Source organism: Balaenoptera musculus, chromosome 6 (assembly GCF_009873245.2).
Source record: "Balaenoptera musculus isolate JJ_BM4_2016_0621 chromosome 6, mBalMus1.pri.v3, whole genome shotgun sequence".
Taxonomy (NCBI): Eukaryota; Metazoa; Chordata; class Mammalia; order Artiodactyla; family Balaenopteridae; genus Balaenoptera; species Balaenoptera musculus.
Genome location: NC_045790.1, coordinates 101,163,032 through 101,188,965, shown reverse-complemented (window position 1 = coordinate 101,188,965; position 25,934 = coordinate 101,163,032). Strand labels below are relative to the sequence as shown.

The following is a 25,934-nucleotide window of genomic DNA, read 5'->3' as shown; positions in this document are numbered from 1 at the left end:
GCTCAGTGAATGCATGTGAAAATTTGGAGTGAAACTGAGTTCTGGACTAATTATTGGGTTGTGGAATTGTCTTAGAACAGGTTTCAAGTTGCATTGTGCCTTACGTCTTGTCCATTGGTACACAGCCTTCCTTCCTTTTATTCTTTTGCTTATTTATTCATCCAGCTAGCATACTTGTGTCTCCCACCATGTAACATGTACCGTGTACCTAAGAAGATCCCATCTCTCTGGTTTCATTCACAGTCTAGTGAGGGGGATGAATAAGCAACTAGATGACAATGATTTTTGTATCTCTGATGATCTGTAAGCATCATGAGAACATGACTGCATCTGTCTGGTTCACTGCAGTATCCCAGTGATGAGAACAGTACCCAAAACTTAGATCTAAACTGAGGGCTCCAGATCTAAGTATCAGTTCACAAATATGAAAAATAGTTGTGGGCACTGTCTCAGCTAAGGATAGATGCCTGGATGGGATGGTTGGGTGGACTTTGGCTTGGGGTAGAGGTGGTAAGTGGAAAGTCTCACTCATCTCTCCTGCCCAGGGAGTTTGCCCGTTGGAAGGTGAGGAACACAGCCATTGAGAGGAGAGACCTGGTCCGTCATCCAGTGCCCCTCATGCCGGAGTTTCAAAGGAGCATCCGCCTGCTTGGCAGGAGACCCACCACTCAGCAGTTCATTGATACCATCATCAAAAAGTACGGCACCCACCTCCTCATCTCCGCTACCTTGGGAGGTAGGTCAACAGCCACTGGGCCATAGCCCTGTCATGACTTTGAGTCCGAGATGGAGAGGACGGTGGGATGGCCTAGGATCAAAGCCATCTTAACGTCTCCGCCATCGTATGTCACTCAAAAGTATATGTTGCCAGATAAGCCACATTGTCTTGGTTGATTCCGTTCTCTGGGACAGTCTAACTTGAGAGTTTACTAACTTTTGTGGAAATATGGCTTCACCTTGGAATTAGCTCAATTCGTTGGGAATGTTTAATCGTATTATTATATTAGTTCCTTTGGAATGCAGTCTAATCTGGGGAAATAACTTCAGATGACGTTTAGAGAAGTGCCTTTGTTTATTGAAGTCTGCTTTAGGGATTGATAACTTGAGGTTATCTTTTTACAAATGGGATATCATTTGTATCTTATATGGGTTTGGAGTAGATTAGTAAGAAAGCAGACTAATTGCTCCACCCAGCTCAGCTTTACCCATCCCTCCCCATCATGTCCAGTTCATCTTTAAGGGAGTGAAGATAAGAGGCGAGGATAAAAGGAAGGAAAGAAATGCAAAGAAAATGGGAAATGGTAGAGACTAGTGCACTTAGATGCTATGGACCTTGCCCACATGCATCATTTTATATAATGAGCTACAGTCCTTTGGCCATCAGTTTTCTGCCACAATGACTAAGTCCACTGAATTTTGAGAAAGCCCGTTTGGTGGTGGAGCACCATGCCACCTGCTCAGAGAGCTGCAAAGTTATGCATTTAGATAAGGCCCATGTCAGCTGAACAAGATTGTTGTACTGACAAAGGCAGGTGGGTAGACTGAGGCATGCTTATAACAAGTGATCTTTTTTAGAGGAGGGTGAGTGCTACAAGCTGGAGCAGTCAGTATAAACTTCCTGGAGGAAGTGGCAGTTTAGCTCAGTAGGAGTTGGCTGGGTAGAGGCGGGTGGTGGAGCTTTCTAGGTATGCATTTCAGGGAAGACCAATGATGTGGAGAATTTGGATGGAGAAATTGGTTGGGCAAATTCATTCATTCATTCGTATCCACTACTTAGCTACTCCTATTACACTTTCTTGAGTATTTGCTCATAGCAGGCATTGTACATAGTCTTTAGTCCTCAAAAATGGCAAGTTACTGTGCTCCGCAACAAGAGAGGCCACGATAGTGATAGGCCCGCGCACTGCGATGAAGAGTGGCCCCCGCTTGCCACAACTAGAGAAAGCCCTCGCACAGAAACGAAGACCCAATGCAGCCATAAATAAATAAATAAATAAAGAGGATGCATTTCAAATAGTAAAAAAAAAAAAAAAAAAAAAAAAAAAAAATGGCAAGTTAAGTTATATTATCTCCATTTTATAGATAAGGAAGCTGAGACTTACAAGAGGTATAGCTAATAAGTGACAAAAATAAGTTTTTAACTTAGGGTTTTCTGTCCACAAAGCCTGCATTATTTTTTTGACCCAACATCTGTCATCTCTTTAACCAACTCACTCACCTGCCAACCCACCCAATCCAACAACCAACCAGCCAGCATGTATTCTTTAACATTTGAGTGTTAAATCATGTAGTATAAATTCTGCTCTATTGTAAAGTGAAAATGAACTCACTTCTACACTGAGTGTGGCATTAACCTGTACCCTTTTCTTTAAATTTCCCCCGTCTCCCATTTCACTTGAAAAAAACAATTATTGAGATCAATGCAGTGCTTCCATTAGGAACTGTGTTCTGTCCAAGTCCCCGGAAGCCCCAAATAACAGACTTTTCTTTTGCAGTGAAATGTATTTTTAATTTCTCTGAGGCGAGGTGGTGAATTATTCACAGAGCCTTGGTCCTCTCCTGTTTTTACAGCACAATATTTTAAAATATGCAAAGCTTTGGACTGAGTTCCGGTATTGGACAGCAAGCCCTAAATGTTCCCTGAATCCTCAACATGGGTGATGGTGGGGGATTTACTGTTGATGGACACAGTGTGGCAGCAACCCAGCAACTGTGTGAGGTCCTTCTTACATCATCACTTCATTCACTCATTTGTGGAAAAGTATTTCTTAAGAGCCTTCCCATGCAATGGGAGAGAATGGAGGCGGAAGGTTGTAGGGCATGCAAAGGCAGGCTCTGGAGTTTGATTGCCTGTTTCTCACCAGTTTTGGGTCACCTTGGCAGGTTACTCAATACTTTCAGCCTTGGTTAGAGATAATACTAATACTTAATGCATATTGTGAAGATTAAATAAAATGATGCATTGAAAGTGCTTAGTGCAGTGTTTGGCACCTAACAAATCATTGCTATTGTTGTTCTAGCTATTATTATTATTATTGTTTTTATTATAACTATTGTTATTGTTATCATTTAGTGAGACTAAAAAATTGGGGGACTTGGGATTAAAACCCATTCCTACCACTCACTAGATGAATGGAAGACATTGAGAAATTCACTTTCCTGTCTGGCTATCAGTTCTTTCATCTAAATATAAGGAGGTGCAGAGAATTGTATTCACTGTATTTTTTCCTAAGGAGAACACCATATTCACTTAGAGGAAATGCTTTGATAAGCTATTTGAGGTGTCAGGTGAGTTCCTGAGGGCGTGCTCAAACAACAAAACATGATTCTTAAACTGTCACATAGAGGACAAGTAAATGTGTTTAGGGAAGAGGAAGGAAGCGGAGTGAGAAGGAGGAAGTGGAGCTGGCAGGAGGGCTGACATCTAAGACATTTCCATGGGATCCTCACTCTTGGGGTGAAATCTGTTAAACTCAAAATAATTGGTATGAGTGATTTTTTTATGGATGGTGGTAAAGGGAAAAAATTGGGGTCTGGAATGACACACATAAATACAGGGATAGCAATTTCCCTTAGTCCCTCTGAAGATCATATTTTGGATTAAAGGAAACACCTTGGAGGTGGGTGTCTGTGTGATATATACAACTAAGCTTGCACACATGCATGGGAACGCATGTCTCCCTGCACAGATGGATGTGCACAGATGCCTGCCTATGCTTGCGTGAAAGTTAATCTATATGCAGACATACATACATATGCAGTGCACACACGCATACATCTTACACCCATGTATATGGGTACAATGTACACATATGCGTATATGTAAGTTTGCACATGTATGTGAATGTATGTATATTGCATGAATGTCTGTTGATGTGTGAACATTCACGTTTTTGTGCTTGTGTAAATGTATGTTTGTGTGTATACTCATTCCCCACCCTGTATTTTGGGAGAGCTCCCCTTGGCTAAGAGGAAGGCTAAGAACAAAGTCACAGGGGCTCAGAAGGAAAGGATGAGGGATGCCCCAGAGGCCTGAAATCCAGACATCCCCTTCCTTCTTCTGGGAACAGTGTCCCCAGGTGACTCAAAAGATAAGATGATTGACTCGCCCCCGCATCCCCCATTTCATATGTGTCCCACTTTGTTCCCCTCTGAAAGAAGTGCTACAGAGAGTGAGACAAAGCCCCCAGAGACAGAAAGATTGAGGAAAGGGGTGAAGAGGCAATTTGCAGGAATGCCCAAATGGGAAAGCGACTCTAAACAGAATGTTCTCTTAATAAACAAGAAATTAAGTCTTAATAATGCAGCAAGAAGCCCATTAACCCCTCTTGATCTAAGGTTTGCTTCTTCCAGTTCTCAGTCCGGAGGGAACTGGTCTGTTTCACCTTCTCTTTCACAGGCCCCTTGGTGAGCCTGAGCTGACATTTGTAATATTTATATCCTCTGCTTCCTGGCTTTAACTTCTAGCATATATTCACTTATTTAATCATTTACCTCTCCACCCACCTATCTATTCACCTATTCATTTAATCATCTATCTCCCCATCCATCCATCCATCTATCCATCAAATGATAACTGAACATTTGCTCTTTGTCTGACCTGGGAAAAGCATTGGGAACGTTATAAAGAAGAATCAGAGTCCTTCCTGCCCCAGGCCACCACTCACCACACCTGGAACTCAATGTCTAATTGTATATAAAGTCGTTTTTAAGCCAAATCTATTCAGGTTGCTGCAGAGTCCAAAGGATGGACAATCGTGTCCTCCTGCATAACTGGCGAAGACTTCATGGGAAGGTGCAAATATGAGTTTTTTATTCTGAACTCAACTTGAGTCTAGGCATGTGGAACCCAGAGATTAATTTTGAAAATGATGAATCTTCTTACTGGAAGATTTCAGTCAATCAACAAGCACCGTAGAGTTGGACCACTTCCACATTTATCCATTTACCCACACATACCCTGATCATTTGTTAAGCACATAATATATGCCCATATTGTGCTAGGCAAAGACAGTGAAATGACGAAAGACTCCTACATACTCACTGACTTCACAGTGCTTCTCCTCTAGTAAAAGAGAGAGGCTATTAAACAAGAAATCACCAGGAAATGTGACAGGTAACATATTGGAGAAATAAAAGAGATCGTGGGAGCAGGTGGTTAGAGTTCTTACTTTAGTTTAAGTAAACAGTGGGGGATTCAGGGAAGGCTACCCAGAGGAGGTGTCTTAAGTGACACCTGAGGGATGAGTAGAAGTTAGCCAGGAGAAAAACAGAACAGCAGAGTCCCAACCATGAAAGAAAATAGGGCACATTTGTGCAGGATAGAGCACAGCTAGAGAGCGGCACGGGATGCAGCTGGAGAGACCAGATCATCAGTATCTTGGGTCCCACATTATCCACAGGGATGCAGGCACCCTCTTCCAGGCTGCATGCCACTCCATGCATCCCTCTACTTCACTGTTCATCTGGTGTGTGTATGGAAATGATCCCTTTATGTCTCTGTCTCCCTAGACCAGTGTTGTCCAATAGAAATATAATGTGAGCCACAAATGTGAGTCACATATGCCATTTAAAATTTTCTTCAACCACATTTTTTTTTTTTAAGAAATTCACGTTCTTTTATTTATTTATTTATTTATTTATGACTGTGTTGAGTCTTCGTTTCTGTGCGAGGGCTTTCTCTAGTTGCGGCAAGTGGGGACCACTCTTCATCGCGGTGCGCGGGCCTCTCACCATCGCGGCCTCTCTTGTTGTGGAGCACAGGCTCCAGACGCGCAGGCTCAGTAATTGTGGCTCACGGGCCCAGTTGCTCCGTGGCATGTGGGATCTTCCCAGACCAGGGCTCGAACCCGTGTCCCCTGCATTGGCAGGCAGATTCTCAACCACTGTGCCACCAGGGAAGCCCTTCAACCACATTTTTAAGAGTGAAAAGAAAAAGAGGAGAATCAATTTAACAATATATTTTATCTAACATAATATATCCAAAATATTATCATTTCAACATGTAGCGAATAAGCTATTAATGATATTTTAATTTCTTTTTTCCATTACAGTTCTGTTTTTATTTTTAATTAAAGTATAGTTGATTTACAATATTCTGTTAGTTTTGTACAGCAAAGTGATTCAGTTATATATACATTTTTTTCAGATTCTTTTCCATTATATTCAATAGGTTATTAAAAGATATTGAATATTGTTCCGTGTTATACAGTAAATCCTTATTGCTTATCTATTTTACGTACAGTAATTTGTATCTGTTAATCCCATACTCCTAATTTATCCCTCCCCCGCCTTCCCTTTGGTAACCATCAGTTTGTTTTCTATCTGTGAGTCTTTTTTGTATATAGATTCATTTGTATTATTTTTTAGAATCCACATATAAATTATATCATATAATATTTGTCTTTCTCTGTCTGACTTACTTCACTTAGTATGATAATCTCTAGGTCCATCAATGTTGCTGCAAATGGCACTATTTCATTCTTTTTTATGGCTTGGTTTTATGTTTGGTTTAAGAAGATCCTATACCACATCTTCTTAAACCAAACATCTGTTGATGGGTGTTTGAGTTGTTTCCATGTCTTGGCTGTTGTGAATAGTGCTGCTATGAATATTGGGGTGTATGGATCTTTTCGAATTAGAGATTTCTCTGGATATATGCCCAGGAGTGGGATTGCTGGATCATATGGCAACTCTATTTTTAGTTTTTTAAGGACCCACCATTCTGTTTTCCATAGTGGCTACATCAGTTTACATTGCCAGCAACAATGTAGGAGGGTTCCATTTTCTCCAAACCCTCTCCAGCATGCATTAATTAATGAGACATTTTACTTTGTTCTTTTACATTTTCCAGATCTTGGAACTCTGCTGTGTAACTTACAGGTACAGTGCATCTCAGTTTGGACCAGCTGCATTGCACATGCTCAGTAGCCACACTTGGCCAGTGGTTCCTGTACTGGACAGCATGCATGTAGTCACTGGGTGACTCTAAGAATGGGGACACTGTCTTATTCATTTGTCACCCAGTGCCTGCCAAAGTGCTCAGAACACACAGAATACCCAGTGCATGCATGCTGAGCTAAACGTAATGGACACACTAGAGCGTGATAGAGGGAGGTGATGACATCTCTCTCGGGGGGAGGGTGTAGCTGGGGAAACCTCGCCAGTAAGGTGATGGCCAGCCGAGCAGGCTCTGAAGAGTGTATAGGAGATGCCAGGTCAAGGACACAGGGCAGTAAGAGGAGGTGATGTTTGAATTGGTCCCAAAATGCTGGATAGGGTTTCAATAGTCCACCATTTAGGGGAGGGACAGAATGGTATTCCAAGCAGAATAAAAAAGAGTCTGAGGAAAGCCTGAGAGGAATTGGCAAGAATAAACCATGGAGGCAGAAGGAATGGTTTGGCTGGAACACAGGGAGGGAGACAGGGCTGAAAAGACAGGCTGGAGGCTGTACGTGGAGAACTCTGAATGACAATGAAACCACTTTCTAGAAGCAGTCATGGAGGGGTCCGAGGCAGAGGAATTAGCCTAGGGATCAGGACTTTGCCCACGTCCTAGGATAACCACTGTTCTTTCGAAAGTAAATTGTTTTTTCCATTCAACTCAAAAATCATCAGCGTTCTAAAGAAATTTCAGTTATCTTAGATATCAGGCTTTTGTCCTCAGAAAGTATCGGTAATGTTTGTTCTCTGACTATCCTGTTGTACTGGGTTGACTAGAAGTAAGGATAAGTCTCATATGATTGATATTTTGTGGTAATCGAATAACGGTGGTTAACCCTTCCTCAGGGCTCACTATGTGCCAGGCAGGGCTCAGGTGCTTTATGTCATTAACGGATTCAATCCTATGACAACCGTAGGAGGTAAGTACAGTTAGTACTCCCAATTTCACACATGAAGAAACTGCGGTGTAGAGCAGCATTCCCAGCCTTTTTGGCACCAGGGACTGGTTTTGTTGAAGACAGTTTTTCCACGGATGGGGGCGGGGGGATGGTTCAGGCGGTAACTCGAGCGATGGGGAGCGATGGGGAGCGATGGGAGCGACGGGAGCGACGGGGAGCTCGCTCGGCCACTCGCCTCCTGCTGTGCGGCCTGGTTCCTAACAGGCCGCAGACCGCAGACCGGGGTTGGGGAGCCCTGGTATAAAGAGTGCAGGTAACTTGTTCCCATAGCTAGTTCAAGTCCAGGCAGTCTAGTTCTAGAGACTGCTTTCTACTACTACTCCAGATGACTTTTGATTGCTCCAACAAACAGACACCGATATAAGGACTTTACATGTGTTAATTAATTTATTCTTCTTAATTATTCTATGCAGTAGGTGCTATTCTTCTCCTAAGTTTGTTCATGAATAAACTGAGAATCAGAGAGGTTAAGAAATGTCCCCAAGTTCACAGTTAGTTGAGAGTGAAACCAGAGGTACAATGATCAGATCTATTTAGGTGGCATATCTGGAGCTTCCTTTATGAAGTTCTGGTGAAACATCTTGTTATCCAAAATAAAATGCACCATTAGTTAGTACTGTTAGTAATCTATGCATGTATTTCTAAGGAAAACTTCATGGTAAATTATATAAGGTTTTCTATTTCTCTCTCTCTCTCTGTCTGTCTCTTCCACCCTATGCCTATCTTTCATGTCATCTCCTCTCTCCCCAAGATGTAACTTAAGAAATGTTTATTGAATGAATGAAAAAAATTGATGGATTAACTATTTACTATCTACTGTATGCCAAGCATTGGGCTTTGTGCAAGGGATACAGCAGTGGCTTATATAGACAGTGTCTGACTTCACAGGGCTGACAGTTTAGTTTTTCCTATCTATCTGTCTGTATCTGTGTTTAAACTATGTCTTATCTCTCTCTCTCTCTCCCTCTCTCTCTATCTATATCTCTATTTATCTATCCATTCATCCGTACATCCATCTGTCTGGGAAGGGGTAGCAGAAGGAGAAAGAGAGAAAGGAAAAGAGGAAGGAACGAGGGAAGAAGAGAGGGGAGAAATGAGAGGAGGAATAGGTGGAATTGGATGATGTTGAGGAAACAGAGGAGGAGAAGAAAGGAATGGGAAGGGACCATCTATGGCAAGTCCATCATTTTACAGAAAAGGCTGAGCCTTGAAGAGAGGAAGTGAGTTGTGTTATGAGATGATGCTGGTGAGAACTATGAAGTGGATTAGTAAGAGCTGGACTTGATGACTAAGAGTCTTTCATGATCTTCGTCCTGATGGAGCTTGGTGCTTACAGACACCTCTGGACTGTCTTGCTTTCATTGTGCTCTTGATATTCAGAGGCAGAAGGAAATTTGGGCAAAATTAATGAGAGGTCTGAAGCTATTTTCAGCATCCAAGCCATGAAGGCTTTCTACCCATCCCAAAGCTCAACGGGCTGCCTGAGCTTCTTTCCTTTTCCGTGCAGGGGAGGAGGCCTTGACCATGTACATGGACAAAAGTCGCCTGGACAGGAAGTCAGGGAATGCCACTCAAAGTGTTGAAGCTCTGCACCAGCTGGCATCGTCCTACTTTGTCGACCGTGATGGCACCATGAGGAGGCTCCATGAGATCCAGATATCAACTGGAGCAATCAAGGTACGGCTTGAGGGTGGCTTCGGGTGGCAGGCTCTTAAGACAACAGCACTGCACAAAGGTAGTCTGCGAGTCAATGGGCAGATGAAATCCCTGGCTTCTGACCCAGGGAGCTAACAGTGCCCCCCTGCCAACCACTCTGCCTGAGGTTGTCAAGTGCCCCGTAATATCCCGAGCATTGTCATTAAGGTGACCACATGTACTGATTTCCTGGGGCAGCCCTGGCTGTAATCATGGCATAATTATCCATAGTACTTTCCTTCACTCTTTTTTTTTTTTTAACATCTTTATTGGAGTATACTTGCTTTACAATGGTGTGTTAGTTCCTGCTGTATAACAAAGTGAATCAGTTATACATATACATATATCCCCATACCTCCTCCCTCTTGCGTCTCCCTCCCACCCTCCCTATCCCACCCCTCTAGGTGGACACAAAGCACCGAGCTGATCTCCCTGTGCTATGCGGCTGCTTCCCGCTAGCTATCTATTTTACATTTGGTAGTGTATATATGTCCATGCCACTCTCTCACTTTGTCCCAGCTTACTCTCCTTCACTCTTAAAGCTCTGTGTGGATGATTTCCAGCCTCCCTTTCTAGATGAAGAAACAGGCTACAGTGGGTAAATCATTTTTGAAAGGTCACAGAGCTCTCAAGAGTCAGATTATGCCTAGGTCAGTAATTGGTTAACACCTGTGTTTTTCATCCTCCCTCCCCATTTTACAGATGGGAACACTCAGGTCCAAGGGTTAAAGACTTCTGCTCAGGGTTACACACCTAGCCAGTACATTAACAGGGGCTAGAACTCTACTCTCTAGACCAGGGATCCACGAGTATTTTTTGTAAAGGGTCAATAATAAATATTTTAAGATTTGCAGGTCATATGATCGGTATTAGTACAACTCAACTGTGCTGCTATAGCACAAAATCAGCCATACAATCAGTGTGTAAAAAATGGGCATGGCTGTGTTCCAATAAAACTTTATTTATAAATCAGGCAGTCTGTCATGTGCCGACCCATGCTCATCTACCCCAGCGCTGTCCAATAGACCCTTCCAAGATAATGGAGAGACTGTATCTGTGCTGGCCAAGACAGGAGCCACTAGTCATATGGGGTTATGGAGCATGTGACATGTGGCTACTTAGACACTAAATTTGTAAGGTTTTTTTTTTTTAATTTATTTAAGTTTAAATAGCCACATTGGTAAGAGCAGCTGTGGACTTTCAACTCAATGCCTTAGAGCACAGGTACTTAAAAAAATTCCACTTTAAATGCAGTAAATTCAAGGATTACCTTTATAAAGAGAATAAAGGAGGACATTTTTGATAAAAAAGGATTAGTTCTTTGGAGGGTTTCAATGAAGATTTTTTTGCATCTCAAAGTTTCTTAAACCAGATTATACCCGCATTTTACCTCTCATCATTCAGTCTATTTTCTCTTCCTGAGCATCTTTCTTCTGAATAAAATGCAGACCTAGTCTTATATCAAGACTTTAAAAGGTATCTCTAGGGAAAAAGTGTGTGTGTGTGAAGGGATGAGGGGTTGCCAGGGAGTGTTGGTGGAAGTCAGGCAGATGAGTCAGAAACTGACCAAGGGAAGAGAAAAAATGTGGGAGGGGAGAGACTTGCTGAGGAGGGAGGGAGGAAGGGGAGAAATAAATCAGATCAACAAAGAGCCAGCTTATCCGAGAAGGATCGCCTGTATTGGGGGGATTATGGTGTTAGGGAACTCAGCGCCGAGAGACGGAGCTTGATGAAGTCATCGGAGTCTGAGTGAAGCAAAGGCCTGGTTTGCATTATCACCAAATGGTTCCCTCCACGCGGGATGGGATGCGGAATTGAGATACTGAAGCTCTGTCAGAAGGTAATCCTCTTTTGTGCATCCCGGAAGTGCAGTGTGCCTCCTTACGAGGAATTTCTTAGAGAAATTGCACACAGGCCACTCAAGAAGCCGTTCTTGCAATGGCACCATCCTCGACACTCAATCTGGCACTTGGATTTTTCTAGCCATTTCTTGACGCTACCTCAAGACCCAACTGGCTAGAATTGGTCTCCCTGCCAGCTTTGTCTAAGATGAGCAGCTGACCCAGGTGGGGAAGTTTTGCCCGTGGTTTTCTCTTCCTGAGCATCTTTAGCAAGATGGATTGGTAGTTTTGAATCTCATTTAACAATAATGATGTCATTATTCTGTACACAAAAAAGAATAAATTATTTTTTAAAAGCAAAGCCTAATAACCTTCCATTTTTGTACTGTTTCCTAAGTGCTAGATACTTCAAAAATATGATCCCTTTACTGTTAGGGTGGGTAACAGTATTACTGACATTGTGTAGATGCGGAAATTGAGGCTTAGAAAGGGGAGTTAGTGATCCAAGGCTCTGCTGCTGGACAGGGGCAGAGCTGGCATTGGGAGATCTGTGTGACTATTTCCCAAGTCATCATTCCCGACAACAGTCAGTGCTGTGTCCTTACAGCTGGATGCAAACCTCAAAACAAGCCTACAAGTGATTGTGTTAAATAATGGAAAGTAAGGGCTAAAGACATGAAGAAACCACTTTACATACTAAACCATTCATATTTCAAGGTTATCTTTTAGAATAGCTGTTTCCCTATTGTCCACCACCTCAGTTATTCTAACACAGTGTTTTAGAAACACACCACCAGAGGACTGGGGTGACCATTCTGCAGTGGAGCTGACTGTGCTCTTTGCTAATTTTTTTTTGGAAAATGGGAATAATTTTATTGTTCTTGCCTAATGATAATGCATATGTACTCATCGATAATGCACGTTACAATTTATAGAGACTCTGGTAATAAGATGTCAATTATTGAACATATGCCATGTGTCAGGCACTTACACCCATCAGGTTTAGTCTCACCACCTTCCTGGAAGGATTTACCAACTTCAGGTTGCAGGAGCTTAGAGAAGTGACTGCCTGAGGGCACACAGCAAATAAAGGGCCCAGCCAGGATTTAACACTGACTCTCCTAATTCCAAAGCCCATGCTTTTCAAATACACTATAGTGTTTCCACTTATTTTTAGTTCATATAATACTTGAAATGGCTTTGGGCAGTGAGAACCAAGGATAGAACGTGGGCGTCCTGGTTCCAGTCTGCTCGGTTGCCCTGCTATCCCGTTGTCTGCTTGGCAACAGTCAGGCATGGTCCTTGACACAGGCAAGGGGCTCAAGAAGTGGCCACTGGCTCAGGTCAGGCTTTCTCTGCTGCCTGAGCTCTGCTGGGGGCTGACTCTGCAGGATCTGTCCCAGACAAGGGCATCTGTCTCACATCTGTCACCCTTGATGTCCCCTCCAGGTCACAGAGACACGCACTGGGCCTCTGGGCTGTAACAGCTATGACAATCTGGACTCTGTGAGTTCCGTCCTTCTGCAAAGCACGGAGAGCAAACTGCACCTTCAAGGTAGGATGTCAGTGGAAATGATGGGAACAGAGAGGGGGAGGAGAGAGAAGCCTGGGGGAGGAGGGATGAGAGGGTATCAGGAGGCATGATGTGGAGGGAGAATGAAAACTAAGATGAAAGGCAGAGAAACCAACAAAAAATAAAAATATGCAAATTAAGACAGTTATGATATGATGTCTTTCTAAAAATTTTAACATATATGGGACATTAAATTCATGGTTATTAATTAGTTTTCAGATATAAAGTATGGAAATGTGAGCTTTTTCTGATTATTTTGATGAAAATGTCTAAACAATGTTATTTATAGATGTTCCAGATCTAATATATATTAAAGTTTCATATCATAGCCTCTGAATTTCCTACATTATTGTGTTTGATTCTCAATGTATTTTGGCAGATATTATTTGAATTCCAAGAACTATAGGGCATTTTATAGAATTTTTGGTTCTATGTAAACTTCCTTCTCCTTATTAACAAATAAAAATAAATCATTAGTGGTCTTCAGTATATTCATACACCCATATGTATTTGTGTATATGTGTGTGTGCTTTTAGCAGAGTTTACAAATGAGAACATTCAATGCTGGCTGGAATATAGAAAGACAGATACTCTTAGGCATGGCTAGTGAAATTGCAACAATTCTAAGGATTAATTTGTTGAAATACATACATATTTGTATTTGTTTATTATCTGTTATATGTCAGGCACATGTTATGTGCTCCATATATACTCAAGACCTTGAAGAAAATATACTCTTTAAAATAGTCATTTTATCCTGATTCATTCATCATAAAGAGGAGGGGAGATTGTAGGGGGAAAAATGATAAGACTTTAAGTATAGATAGTGCTGTTTTAAAAAGCATAATTTATAATAGCAAAGAAAAAAACAACGTAAGGAGCTCAATTTTCCACATGAGGAGACTAAATGAATTATGTAGCATCCATACAACATAATATTAGGCAGGTGCTAAAATGTTGTTTATAAAGAATTTTCAAGATACGTGAAAATGATTTACTATAATGTTAATTAAAAAGTGGATGGTTTCTGACTGAATGTATGGCATGATCTTAATGTAAAAGGATAAGGAAAAATAACATTGCAAGGAATTATGCGATATGTTAAAAGAGGTTACTTCTGGATGATTAGGTTAGAGATGATTTATTTTAGTCTGCCAATTCCTTTTCTAACTTTTCTATAATGATCATGTATTAACTTTGTAGTCATAAAAAATGGCATATGCTTTAACTCTGAGCGAACTAAGAATGTGACCTTTTAGAAAGGTATCTGATAAAGGTGATTCTGAATGTCAGTGGGAGGAAAGTTGGGTTGAGATTGGCAGGTCGAGCTAAACAGAGCCTAATATGACTTTTATATTCTGGTTCCTTGGCAACTCTTTGATTCATGCTCCTGTTATAGAAGATGGCTGGAAAGTGGTACAGAACAAGCTTGGTAGTGTCACTTGGGAGCAATGAATGAAAACCCATCAGGAAAATTCAGGCCAAGAGAGTGGTTTAGTGTTAAAACAAAAGCCAACAAAACAAAACCTCAAATACATGAAGAATAATCCTACACCCCTTTAGTAGACAAAAGAGTAGACATGAGTTTGGTAATGCCTGATAAGAAATGAATAAGGAAGACAGACCTACCTTGGGTGCTCCAGGATTTTCAATATTAGCTCCTGGGATGCCTACAGTGAGCTTGTGGAGTGAGAGCAGGGTTTGAACCCAGGAAGTATGGCTCCGGTCTGTGTCTGATCACCCTGCTGTGCATGTAGGAGGTGAGTTATAATCAGAGTAAATTTAGTCAGGATTAACAGGATGTCACTAGGAATTTATTAAGATCTTAGGGCCATTTAGAAGCTGATTTACAGTGAAGCTAAGGAAGCTTAAGATCCAGGGCTCCCTCACCTTCTAAGTCCCTAAATTTTCTCATTCTACATATTCATGTTCACATGTAATTTTGAATTCCTTTTCTCATTAAGCACCTGTAGCCTAAGCCTCAGTCCTAAAACCCAGATCTGCCATTGGTTACATTATTAGCAGTATGGTTATTCACACAAAAGAAGGACATGACAGCTTTGTTCTGTTCTAGATTGGTCAGAGCACACCTGGAGGATTGGGTCCAAGTGTGGGCAACACATTTCAAGAGGGACATCAAGAAACTGAAGGAGAGTGTCTTATAGTACATAACTGATGAAGGAGGACTTGGAGCAAAAGGATGTGTCTGTGGATACCTAAAGGGCTGTCTTGCAGAAAAGTTAGTCAAATTCAATAATATGGATAAAATGGGGCAAACCTGATCTACATGTAGGAAACTACAAGGATCCCAGGTTTAAACTAGATCTCAGTTTAAACTCAGTATAAAATAGATCTTCTAATGCACATTCATGTCCAAACCTGGAATGTCCTGCTGAAGTATATAGTGACTCTCTTGTTATTAGGGTTATATGTTGGTGACGTTTGGTAGGGATGTTATAGAAACTATTTTTTTTTTAAAGGAAGTATTTATTTATTTATTTTACTTATGGCTGTGTTGGGTCTTCGTTTCTGTGCGAGGGCTTTCTCTAGTTGCGGCAAGCAGGGGCCACTCCTCATCGCGGTGCGCGGGCCTCTCATTATCGCGGCCTCTCTTGTTGCGGAGCACAGGCTCCAGAAGCGCAGGCTCAGTAGTTGTGGCTCACAGGCCCAGCTGCTCCGCGGCATGTGGGATCCTCCCAGACCAGGGCCCGAACCCGTGTCCCCTGCATTGGCAAGCAGATTCTCAACCACTGCGCCACCAGGGAAGCCCCTATAGAAACTATTTAATCATCATTCCACTGTGTTGGTGATGGAATTGATACTGATGCTTAGGAAGATGCTGAATCACCAAACCTTTATCGAGACTGACTATGTGCCAAATTCAGTGCTAGATCCTGGGCATATGAGCACAAATCAGTTCAACTCAATTCAAATATTTTTCAAGAACTTATGTTGGCATTGAGCTAGGCACAGAAAACAGTGGTGAACAAGACAGACATACTTTTTGCCCCAAGGAAATATACACTCTATCAAAAAACATGGGTTTAGACAAATAATAATGTGCGATGAGTTTGGATGGAAAAGAACTGTGAAGGTTCTTTGATACCCTGTAGTATGGAGATTTCACCTACTGGAGAATCAGGGAAGTTTTCTTGATAAAAAGATGCACAGAATGAGACCTGAAGAGTGAAGAAGGGGGCAGGGACATAGCTATGGAGCAGAGTCCTAGTGAATGGCATTCAAGGAAATTGAAAAGATCTTAAGAGATTAAAGCAGAGATATCAATGGTGAGAAAGGCAAAATAATATGTCATATCCTAGAAGGCCTCTGTAGCACATTAATGAGTTGAATATTAATTTGAGAGTAATGGGAACCATAAAAGGGTTTTAAAAAACAAAGTAGCAGGAAGAGATTAATGTTTTGGAAGATCACTCTGGCTACTGTGTGGTCAATTAATTAGAGAGGAGTAGTTTGGAGGTTGGTGACCGGTTAGTTAAGGGCTACTGCAGTATTCAAGATGAGATGTCACAGACTGAAACCATGGAAGCAACAGTGGGGATGGAGAGAAACAGACCAATTTTGGAGTTACTTAGGAGGTGTCATTACCAGGATTTAGTGAGAAGACCATGAAAGATTTAGGTATTTGAGTGAATGGAGAGTGGGAATAAGATAGAGCCGACAGACAGGAAAATACATACGATTCAAGGTAGTGTATAATGTAGTAGAGCTAGTAAAAGTAATGTGTACTATTACAGAGATGTGGAAAAGGAGGTAATCCATTCTATCTGTCTAGGTAGAGGAAACAGAAAGGAGGAAAAATATTCTCCTGGTGGAAGGTAAAACAAAAAAAACTTCTTAAATATAAGACAGAAGAATATCTCATGACTTTTGGGTAGGCTGATATTTATTCAGTAGCATACATAAAGCACTAAGTAAAAGAAAAAGATTGATAAATTGGACTACTTTAAAATTAAGCATTTCTGTTTATCAGAAGATGCTATTCATAGAATGAAAAGGCAAGTTACAGACTGGAAGGCAATATTGGCGATAAATGTATCTGACAAAGAACTCATGTGTAAAATATGTAAATAGCCTCTAAAACCAATAAGAGAAAGGCAGACAATCCGGAAAGACAAGAAAATGGGTAAAAGGCATGAACAGGCGCTTCGCAAACAAGAATATCAAAATGGCTAATAAATATTTGAAATGGTGATTAACTTTACTAGTCCTCAGAAAATGTAAATTAAAACAGTGTCATAACACACCAATCAGTCTGGCTCATCTGAAAAATCTGACAGTATCAAGGAGTGACAATGTTGAACACTGGGAACTTACATGCATTGCTCCTGGGAGAATAAATTAGTACAACCACTTTGGAAAACTCTTTTTGGCAGCTTCTACTGAAAACTCAATATGTCCTCACCCTATGACCTAACAATTACAACTCCTAGGAATATGCCCAACAGAAATGTTACCTTTGTTCACCAAAAACCATGAATGTTCATAGGAGTTTTGTTCAAAATAGTCCTCCAAATGGAAATAGCCCCAAATGCCCATCAACAAAAAAATGGGTAAATAACTTATCATACATTCACATGATGGGCTACAATACAGAAATGAGAAAGAATCAACTACCCTTTCATGCAAAAATATAGAAGAATCTCATGAATGCAACATTAAATAACAGAAGCCAGGCACGAAAGAGGAAATGCTGTATGATTCCATTCTTACACAGCTCAGAAACAGTAAAACAAATACATTGCTTTAGAATTCCAAAGAGCATTAACCTTTGTGGAGGAGGAATGGGGAAGTGACTGAAGAGAGATGAGAGAGGTTTCTGGGAGTCTTAGTAATGTTCTGTTTCTTGATCGCAGTAGCCACACATGGATGTGTTTACTTTGTGAAAATTCATGCAGCTGTACACACAAGATTTATATGTATACATTTCTGTGTATACAATATGCAGCTATTAAAAATTTATTTAATAATGTGCTCTATCTTCACATCCTCTGCAAAGAGAAGACATGAATAAAGCAGAGACAAATGATCAGGAGGTGATCCAGCCCAGCTAGAAGGGAAACTGCATGGACTGAGGGGTGGAGGAACCAGAAATAATAGATACTATTTATAAAACACTTCCTTGAGTGCCAGGGACTGTGTTAATTTATTTTTATTATATTTACATTTATGTATTTGTTTTTATTTTAACTCTTATTTATTTGTTTTGTATAATTGGATTTATTGCATTTTTAATCTTCATAGCATTCCTATAAGGAAGGCATAAATAACATCCCCATTTTGCAGGTGAGAAAACTGAGGCTGAGAGAGGTGTCTTAATAAGTGATTGAGCCAGAATTTTAACCCGACCTGACTTCAGAGTTTCTCCTTCTCAAAACGGGTTGCTCTGTATTCCTCTATTCCCCTCCTAAAGCCTCTGAATGAGGCTGGCGTGAGATTCTGCAGAGGCTTATTTGGGTAGATTGAGGATGATATGAATGACAGTCTAATGACATTCACTTTGTGGTGTTTCATAAAAGGTTCACAAGACAGGGCAAAGATGGAGGGAAATAGGAAACAGAAAGAGGAAGATTGGAGAAGGAGACTCAAAATGAGGAAGAAAGGATCATGGAAATGAACAGAGGCTATTAGTAGTCAAAGCAGCAACCACCGAACTAAACTAGCTGTAATAATGCTAGTGGCATAATGATAACTTCTTATTTTTATCCTTCTTTCTCCAAGAAGCCCATTGAGTGTTTTACCGACATTGTCATGTGATTTAATCTAGTATCCATCTGGTGAGATGGATGTACGGAGAGCAGACCTCTGCCTCTGTAGCTCACTGAAGTGGAAACAGACGCGGAGAAAATACTTTGCTGAAATCTAGGGATAATCCAGAAATGTATTCATTCACACATTCACTTATTCATTTAGCGATATTTATTGAACATCAACTATATGTCAGACATTGTTTTAAGAGCGGGATGTAGACACGTGAATAAGCTAAGTCACAATCATTTTGGAGTTTATATTTTGTGTGTGGGTGTTGGGGGAGCAGAAAGAAAGAAACAAGTAAAGAAAGAAATATATTTTCTTTACAATCAGAGAGATAGTGTGGGAATAGGTCATCTAGAAATTTGTAGACCATGGAACAGACTTCCATGATTTTACTCTGAATGAAATGAGAAGCCACTGGAAATTCAGGCAGTGGAGTAACTGGAGCTGACTTACATTTTACATGAATTACTATGACTGTTATGTAGAAAAGAACTGTAGAGGGCAAGACCACATACAGAGAAACCAGCTTGGAGGCTATAGTGTTTATCAAGGTGAGAGAAAATGGCGGCCTGGACCATGACAGTGGCAATGAGGGTTGTAAGAAGTGATCGGATTGTGGATATATTTTTAAGTAGTGCTGACATTAGTTGGCAATGGACTGAGAAAATGCTTGTGAGAAAAAGAGAGAAGCCGAGGATGTTCCCAAAGTTTTGCCTGAGCGACAGCAATGATGGAATTGCCTTACTGCTGTGGTGAATACTGTGGGAGGGATCCATTCTGATGGGATATGAGGAATTGGGTTCGAACCTAATTGGGTTTGAACCTAGGTTTGAGAAGTATCTTATATATACGAATGTCAATGTTGAGTGGACATTTGGAAAGTCAGGGGAGAGAACAGAGATATAAATTAGCATAGAGATGATATTTAATGATATGAAATTGGACAAGATTACCTTGGGAGAAGAGTGTAGATCGAGAAAAGAAGGAATCCAGTTACTGAGCCATGGGGAATTTAATATTGAAGAGTTGGGGTAAAGGCATACTAATGAGGAACAAGGAAAGGAAGCTAAGAAGTGGCCAGGGGTGCGGGTGGCAGTGTCGTGGGATGAGAGCCAAGAGAGTGTGGTATCCTGGAAACCAAGGGAAGAATGTTTTTCAAAGCAGAGGTCGTTGTCAACTGTGTCAAACGCCACTTATAGGATGAGTAAGATGAAGATGAGAACAGAGTAGTGGGCTTAGCAACATGGAGGTCATGGGTGACCCTAACAATGATGCTTCAATGGAATTATGGGAGTGGAAGCCTGAGTAGAGTGAGTTCAAGAGAAAATAAGAAGAGAGGAAGTGAAGGTAGGGGTTTAGCAAACTCTACGGAGGAATCTTGCAGTGAATGGCACAGTAGCAGAAGGTGACGTGGAGTGCATGAGTTTTTCTTCTCTTTTAACATAGAAGCAACAAAACTTTTATATGCTGATGGGACTTATTCTTCAGAGAGGGAAACATTGATTCTGTGAGTAAGAGGGATTATTTTAGGGTCATAGTTGAGCAGGGAAGAGTGAATAGGATCTTGTATATGACTGGAATTATTTGCCTTAGATAAGAGCTCCTGCAAGTTCATACAGAGTGAAGGGAAGGAGAACCTATGGACCCATAGGTGGGGTGGGTACAATTCACAGTTGTGGTAATGGGACCATTCTCTTAAACTTTACTTCTGATCACTTTTCATAGATGTGTTACAAGATTTTTCAGATTTGAATATCTCTGAAATTAGAATGTTTCTTATAACTGATGGTATGTCATAGTTTAATTGGCAGGTTATTTTTTTTCTTAGTGTATGCAAAACAATGATATGTTTTACAATAAATGGCATCTTAGATTCAATGACACATAGTGTTTTCCTCAGTGAAAAAGGAGTGAAGTCACTAACCCACTCTCAGTTTCCAAAAGAGAAAGATGGACAAGAGTACAGTCAAGATCTTGAAAAGATGGGATGCTAGGCAGTGAGGGGATATGGGACGAAAGACTCCAGGCATCATCTACACTCTGCACCTCCAGAGAGGCCACCCGAGACTCTGCTGTGTTTTGAAAGCCTCCTCCTAATATTCACGTTCAAATGGCCCATTTCACTTGTTGATCTTAAATTATATCTCCTCCTCTTTCTCCTTCTTCTTTCATCCCTCCTTCTTCCTCCTCCCCCTTACCCCTTCTTTTCTTTCCTTGTGTCTCTTCTTGAAACCTCAGCTTCTTCCAGACCAGTCTCTATCTCCTATCACTTATGCACTCAGAATCTCTTCACGCCCTAAATGACTTCCCTTCTCTCTTTTATTGAGTTCAGTCCGTCTTTCCATACCCAGCATTAATATCCATCCCCTCATTAGAAATCCTTCCTTCTTTACCCCTGTCTTGGCTCACCTCCTCCCGTCATCATTTCTCTCTTTCCTGGATCATTGCAGTGATTGTCAAACCAGCCTCCTTGATTCTAATCACTCCTGCTGGTCCATCCCCATTGAAGCAGCCAGTGTGCTCTTCTTAAAATCAAATCAAATACTGTCACTTCTCTGCTTAAAACCCTTCACAATCTCTGATATGGGTATAAGGAATAGACCTGGGCACCAGGCTATTCATAATCAAACTCTTGCCAATTTTCTGGGCTTTGTCATATTCCAACATCCAATACATACTATATCCTTACTCCAGGCCTGTGGAGTTTCTTACATTTTACTACAGGCATCTTTTTTTGTTTTTTTATTGCTTCAAACTTTTGTACATCATCTCTCCAGTTCCTGGACTTTCACCTCTCCCAGGAAAACGTCTCTTAATACTTCTGCCCTGGTTGTTAGACACCCTGCCCACCTTCTTCCCTAGGATTTGTCATGCAATAGTATAATCATCCTATTATTAATCTGACTCCCCAGTTGGAGTATAAATTCCTCACTGGTAAGAGCCATCTCTATCTCTAGCGTGATGTATAGAACCTGGTGCATAAAGAATGATCAGAAGGTATTTGTTAAATGAATTTATAAATGAATGGATAAATAATTAAATGAATAAATCACCCAGCCTATAGTGAGCTCCTTTCTCTGAATTCTTACGATTTTCATCCTCCATCATGCTGGATCCAGTTCAACCTAAGGACAATGTCCTGAGGGCTTACTCTATGCCAGGAGCCTTCTTGCGTGGATAGCATTCTTCAAAGTGCATGTGCCTTTTCTGTTGCGTTGGATGTGTCCATCTTTCAGGCAAGAGTCATGCCCCTTTACTCCTCCAAATGCCACCTCTTCTGAGAAGCCTCTTTAAGACCTCTTGTACAGCATTTTTTAAAACTTCACCTTGCAACATGTTCTTTTGCATTTGGGTTTTACCTCTTCTATTAGATTTGATGATTGGCCTCGTTAAGGATGGGATTTTGCCAACTTTGTGTTTCATTGTATTCAACAGAATGCTGTGGACATTGGGGCTCAATATGTGTTTGCTGAATTGAGATTTTTGCATAGGATTGGCGTTACAGGGACAAGAGAAGGAGGATGGGGGAAGGAGAGAAAGAGGAAGGGGAAAGGGAGTGGAAGAGTAAAGGATGGAGGAGCGGGAGAGGAAGAGAGGGAGGGGATAGAGGAGGAAGTAGAGGAAAAGCAGAGGGAGGATGAGGAAGAGAAGTAGAATCAATAATCCCTTTCCTCCGTAGCCAGGCGTTATAAATGGAGTGAAGATAATGATTTTTAAAATCCTCTTGCAACAAGTAATAGAGAGAGGGGAACAGAGTATTTGAACTGTTTAAAATTAACGTTATTTTGAGCTGTTACTCCTTCTTAGGCATATTGTGCTTATATCCATGAGCCAGTTTATCCCTCCCACCAGCTAAGAGATGGGGATCATGCTCCCCATTACATAGATGAAGAAACTGAGGCCCCAAGAGGTGAAGTCACTTTCCCAAGATCCCCCGGTTTTTGGTTCCTAGCCGCCTGGGATCCGTGATTACTTTTCTCAGGGAGCCTTGAGTCAGCACAACACATTCTAGATGTGGGTAGAATGGGAACAAGTCCCTGCCCAGCTGCAGTAGCCGAGGAAGAGGGGAAGGAACGTCATCAGGCCTTCTTTTCATGAAGCCCCGTCACCCCACGTGGCCTTGTGACCCCAGTGGAAGGCGGAGTGATTGTTGCCAGAGCCTGCTCTAGTCGGCAGCTTCGGGCTGAATCCTCATTAAGAATTAGCCCGGGGTCACAGGCAACAGCTTGCGACTAAGGCCCTTCTTTTTTTTATAAACACATTATTTATTTTTTTTTTTTAAATATTTATTTATTTATTTTTAACATCTTTATTGGAGTATAACTGCTTTACAATGGTGTGTTAGTTTCTGCTTTATAACAAAGTGAATCTGTTATACATATACATATGTTCCCATATCTCTTCCCTCTTGCATCTCCCTCCCTCCCACCCTCCCTATCCCACCCCTCTAGGTGGTCACAAAGCACCGAGCTGATCTCCCTGTGCTATGCGGTTGCTTCCCACTAGCTATCTATTTTACGTTTGGTAGTGTATATAGAAGATGTGGCACATATATACAATGGAATATTACTCAGCCATAAAAAAAACGAAATTGAGTTATTTGTAGTGAGGTGGATGGAGTTAGAGTCTGTCATACAGAGTGAAGTAACTCAGAAAGAGAAAAACAAATACAGTATACTAACACATATATATGGAATCTAAGGGGAAAAAAAAAAGGGTCATGAAGAACCTAGGGGCAAGACAGGAATAAAGACACAGACCTACTAGAGAATGGACTTGAGGATATGGGGAGGGGGAAGGGTAAGCTGGGACAAAGTGAGAGAGTGGCATGGACATATAAGGCCCTTCTTGTCGATGAGCAGGGGCCTAGGAGGCACTGAGGGGAATCCGTGTTTCCATCTTCCTGTGACTCTGTCTGTAAAGCCTGTTGGATAAAAGAGCAGCACCTTCACGACAAATGGGATTGCTGACTTCCACCCAACTGCTTGACTCCAAATATTGGTTTTCCTTTATGAGCCAAGGAGCATCATGTTCCCTGCCTTGTGAGAAGTGAAGCTCCTCTTAGGAAGTGGATTGAAGATAGCAATTAAAACTCAGTCAGAGAACAAATAGGGAGTGTCCGAGAGCACATGTGATAGTGATAAGTCCTTGGACTAGTTAATTAATTTTCTGGGCTTCTCTAGGTCTTCTAATAAATGGGAATAAAAACACCACTGCCTCGGAGTCATGGTTCTGCATTTATCTGAAAAATACGTTGAAAGCACCTGACCTAAAACCCAAGAGGGCTGATACAAAATAATAGCTATGATTTCCTGGATAGTTCTCATGTGCCAGGTATACAGCTCATTCCTTTATATTAATCTCTCAGAAACCTCAACACAGACCCATTTTCCAGATTTGCAAATTGAGGCTCACAGAAGTTAAGTAACGCTCTTGTAGCCAGCAGAGCAAGAATTTGAACACAGGCCCACTCAATGCCAGTGCTCTTAAAGTGTGTAGCATATTGTGTCTCAACCTGGAACGTATAATCATGGTTTTTATTGGAGGAGGTAGTTGTATAGCGCTTTCTATGTGCTGATAGGTTCTGCTATTTACTTTAGAAAGTCTATGATTTTCCTAAAATTACTTGCCAACTTGTGGATGTGCGTAGGTGTGCCATTTCCATAGCTATTCTCATACTCTGAAAAGAATCCAGAACCAGAAAGATCAAATACCTTTATAACAGACGATTACGAAAGCCTCGCAACATTCCAGGTATAGATGACTATAAAAAGGGCTGCCTCTGACCGGGGGAAATCTGGAATAATTTGGTGACTCAAGACTCAGACTTGTACAGAAAGAGGTGGAAATGCTAATGGAGCAGAAGCTGGTGTTGAGCGGAGGGAATATCAGAAGACTTATCGTTTGGTATGTGGTCACGTGGGGCTATATCTTTCAATAAACTTGTGGCCGAGTGTGCAGCATGGAACTCCTGACTGATCCGTGATCAGTGTGACAGTTTGACCTACTTTAACCACCACACCCCACTCGATTCCTTGTTGATCTCTGATTGTACACAAATCAGGCGTCAGGATGGCCAAAACCTAAATAAATCACCCATGGAAATTTATACATTGACTCTCTTCAAACACGGTACCTGTTTATTTTTTAAGATTATTAAGTCAATCTTTATTTTTTTCCCTCACAGTACATCTTAGGCAGAATTAAGCTCTTCTTTGGCACTGCAAATATAGCACTTTCGATGCACTTCTACTGTGTTCTAGATACATTCTACCTTGTTTCATGTGCACAATTGTTCATATTTCTACTAAATTGCAATTAAATTCCCTGAAAGTAGAATCATATCCTTTTTAATGTGTTCATTATTCACTTCTTATTTCAGTGTTTAGTTTGTAGTATACGCTCAATAAATATTTACTGATTTAAATTTATTTGAACTGTCAAATCAATTTGCTTTGAATCTTAATTTTTTACTGTGATAAAATATATATCACACAAAGTTTAATGTTTTAAACATTTTAAATCCACAATTCAGGGGCATTGAGTATATTCACAGTGTTGTGCAACTGTCATCACTATCTAGTTCCAGAACTTTCTCACCATCCCAAATGGAAATTCCATATTCATTAAGGTAATTTAAAGTAATAAAATTAAAGTAATTTCCCATTCCCCACTCCCTCCAGCCCCAGACAACTACTAATCTGCTTTCTGTCTCTATGGACTTGCCTATTCTGGACATTTCATATAATTGGAATCATACAATATGCTTTTTTGTGTGTGTTTCTGGCATCTTTGATGTAACAAAATGTTTTCAGGCTTCATCTATGTTGTAGCATGTAACAGTACTTCATTCTTTTATGGCTGAGTTAAGATTCCATTGTGTGGATAGACCACATTTTGTTTATCCATTCATAAGTTGATGGACATTTAGGTTGTCTTCACCTTTTTGTTAATATTGCTTCTATGAACAGTGTGTTCAAGTTTTTATTTGAATACTTCTGTGCAATTCTTTTGAGTATATACCTTAAGAGTGGAGTTGCTGGATCATATGGCAATTAAATTTTAAAAAATAAGCTTTGGTGGAAATATAAGTTTATTTTGTGGTAGGTTGCATGATTGCATCGCTCTCTTCCCTGAGAGAATTATAGA

At 40.9% G+C, this 25,934-nt stretch overlaps 1 protein-coding gene across 1 annotated transcript in view; it reads left to right on the top strand.

The window, feature by feature from the left end:
• Positions 1 to 25,934, top strand: part of BRINP1 (BMP/retinoic acid inducible neural specific 1) — a 183,426-nt gene that overhangs the window by 113,994 nt on the left and 43,498 nt on the right. Inside the window, exons 3-5 of the mRNA XM_036856811.1 lie at positions 546 to 736; positions 9,409 to 9,578; positions 12,887 to 12,992. Coding sequence (XP_036712706.1) covers positions 546 to 736; positions 9,409 to 9,578; positions 12,887 to 12,992 — 467 coding nt within the window. The remainder of the gene's footprint in view (positions 1 to 545; positions 737 to 9,408; positions 9,579 to 12,886; positions 12,993 to 25,934) is intronic.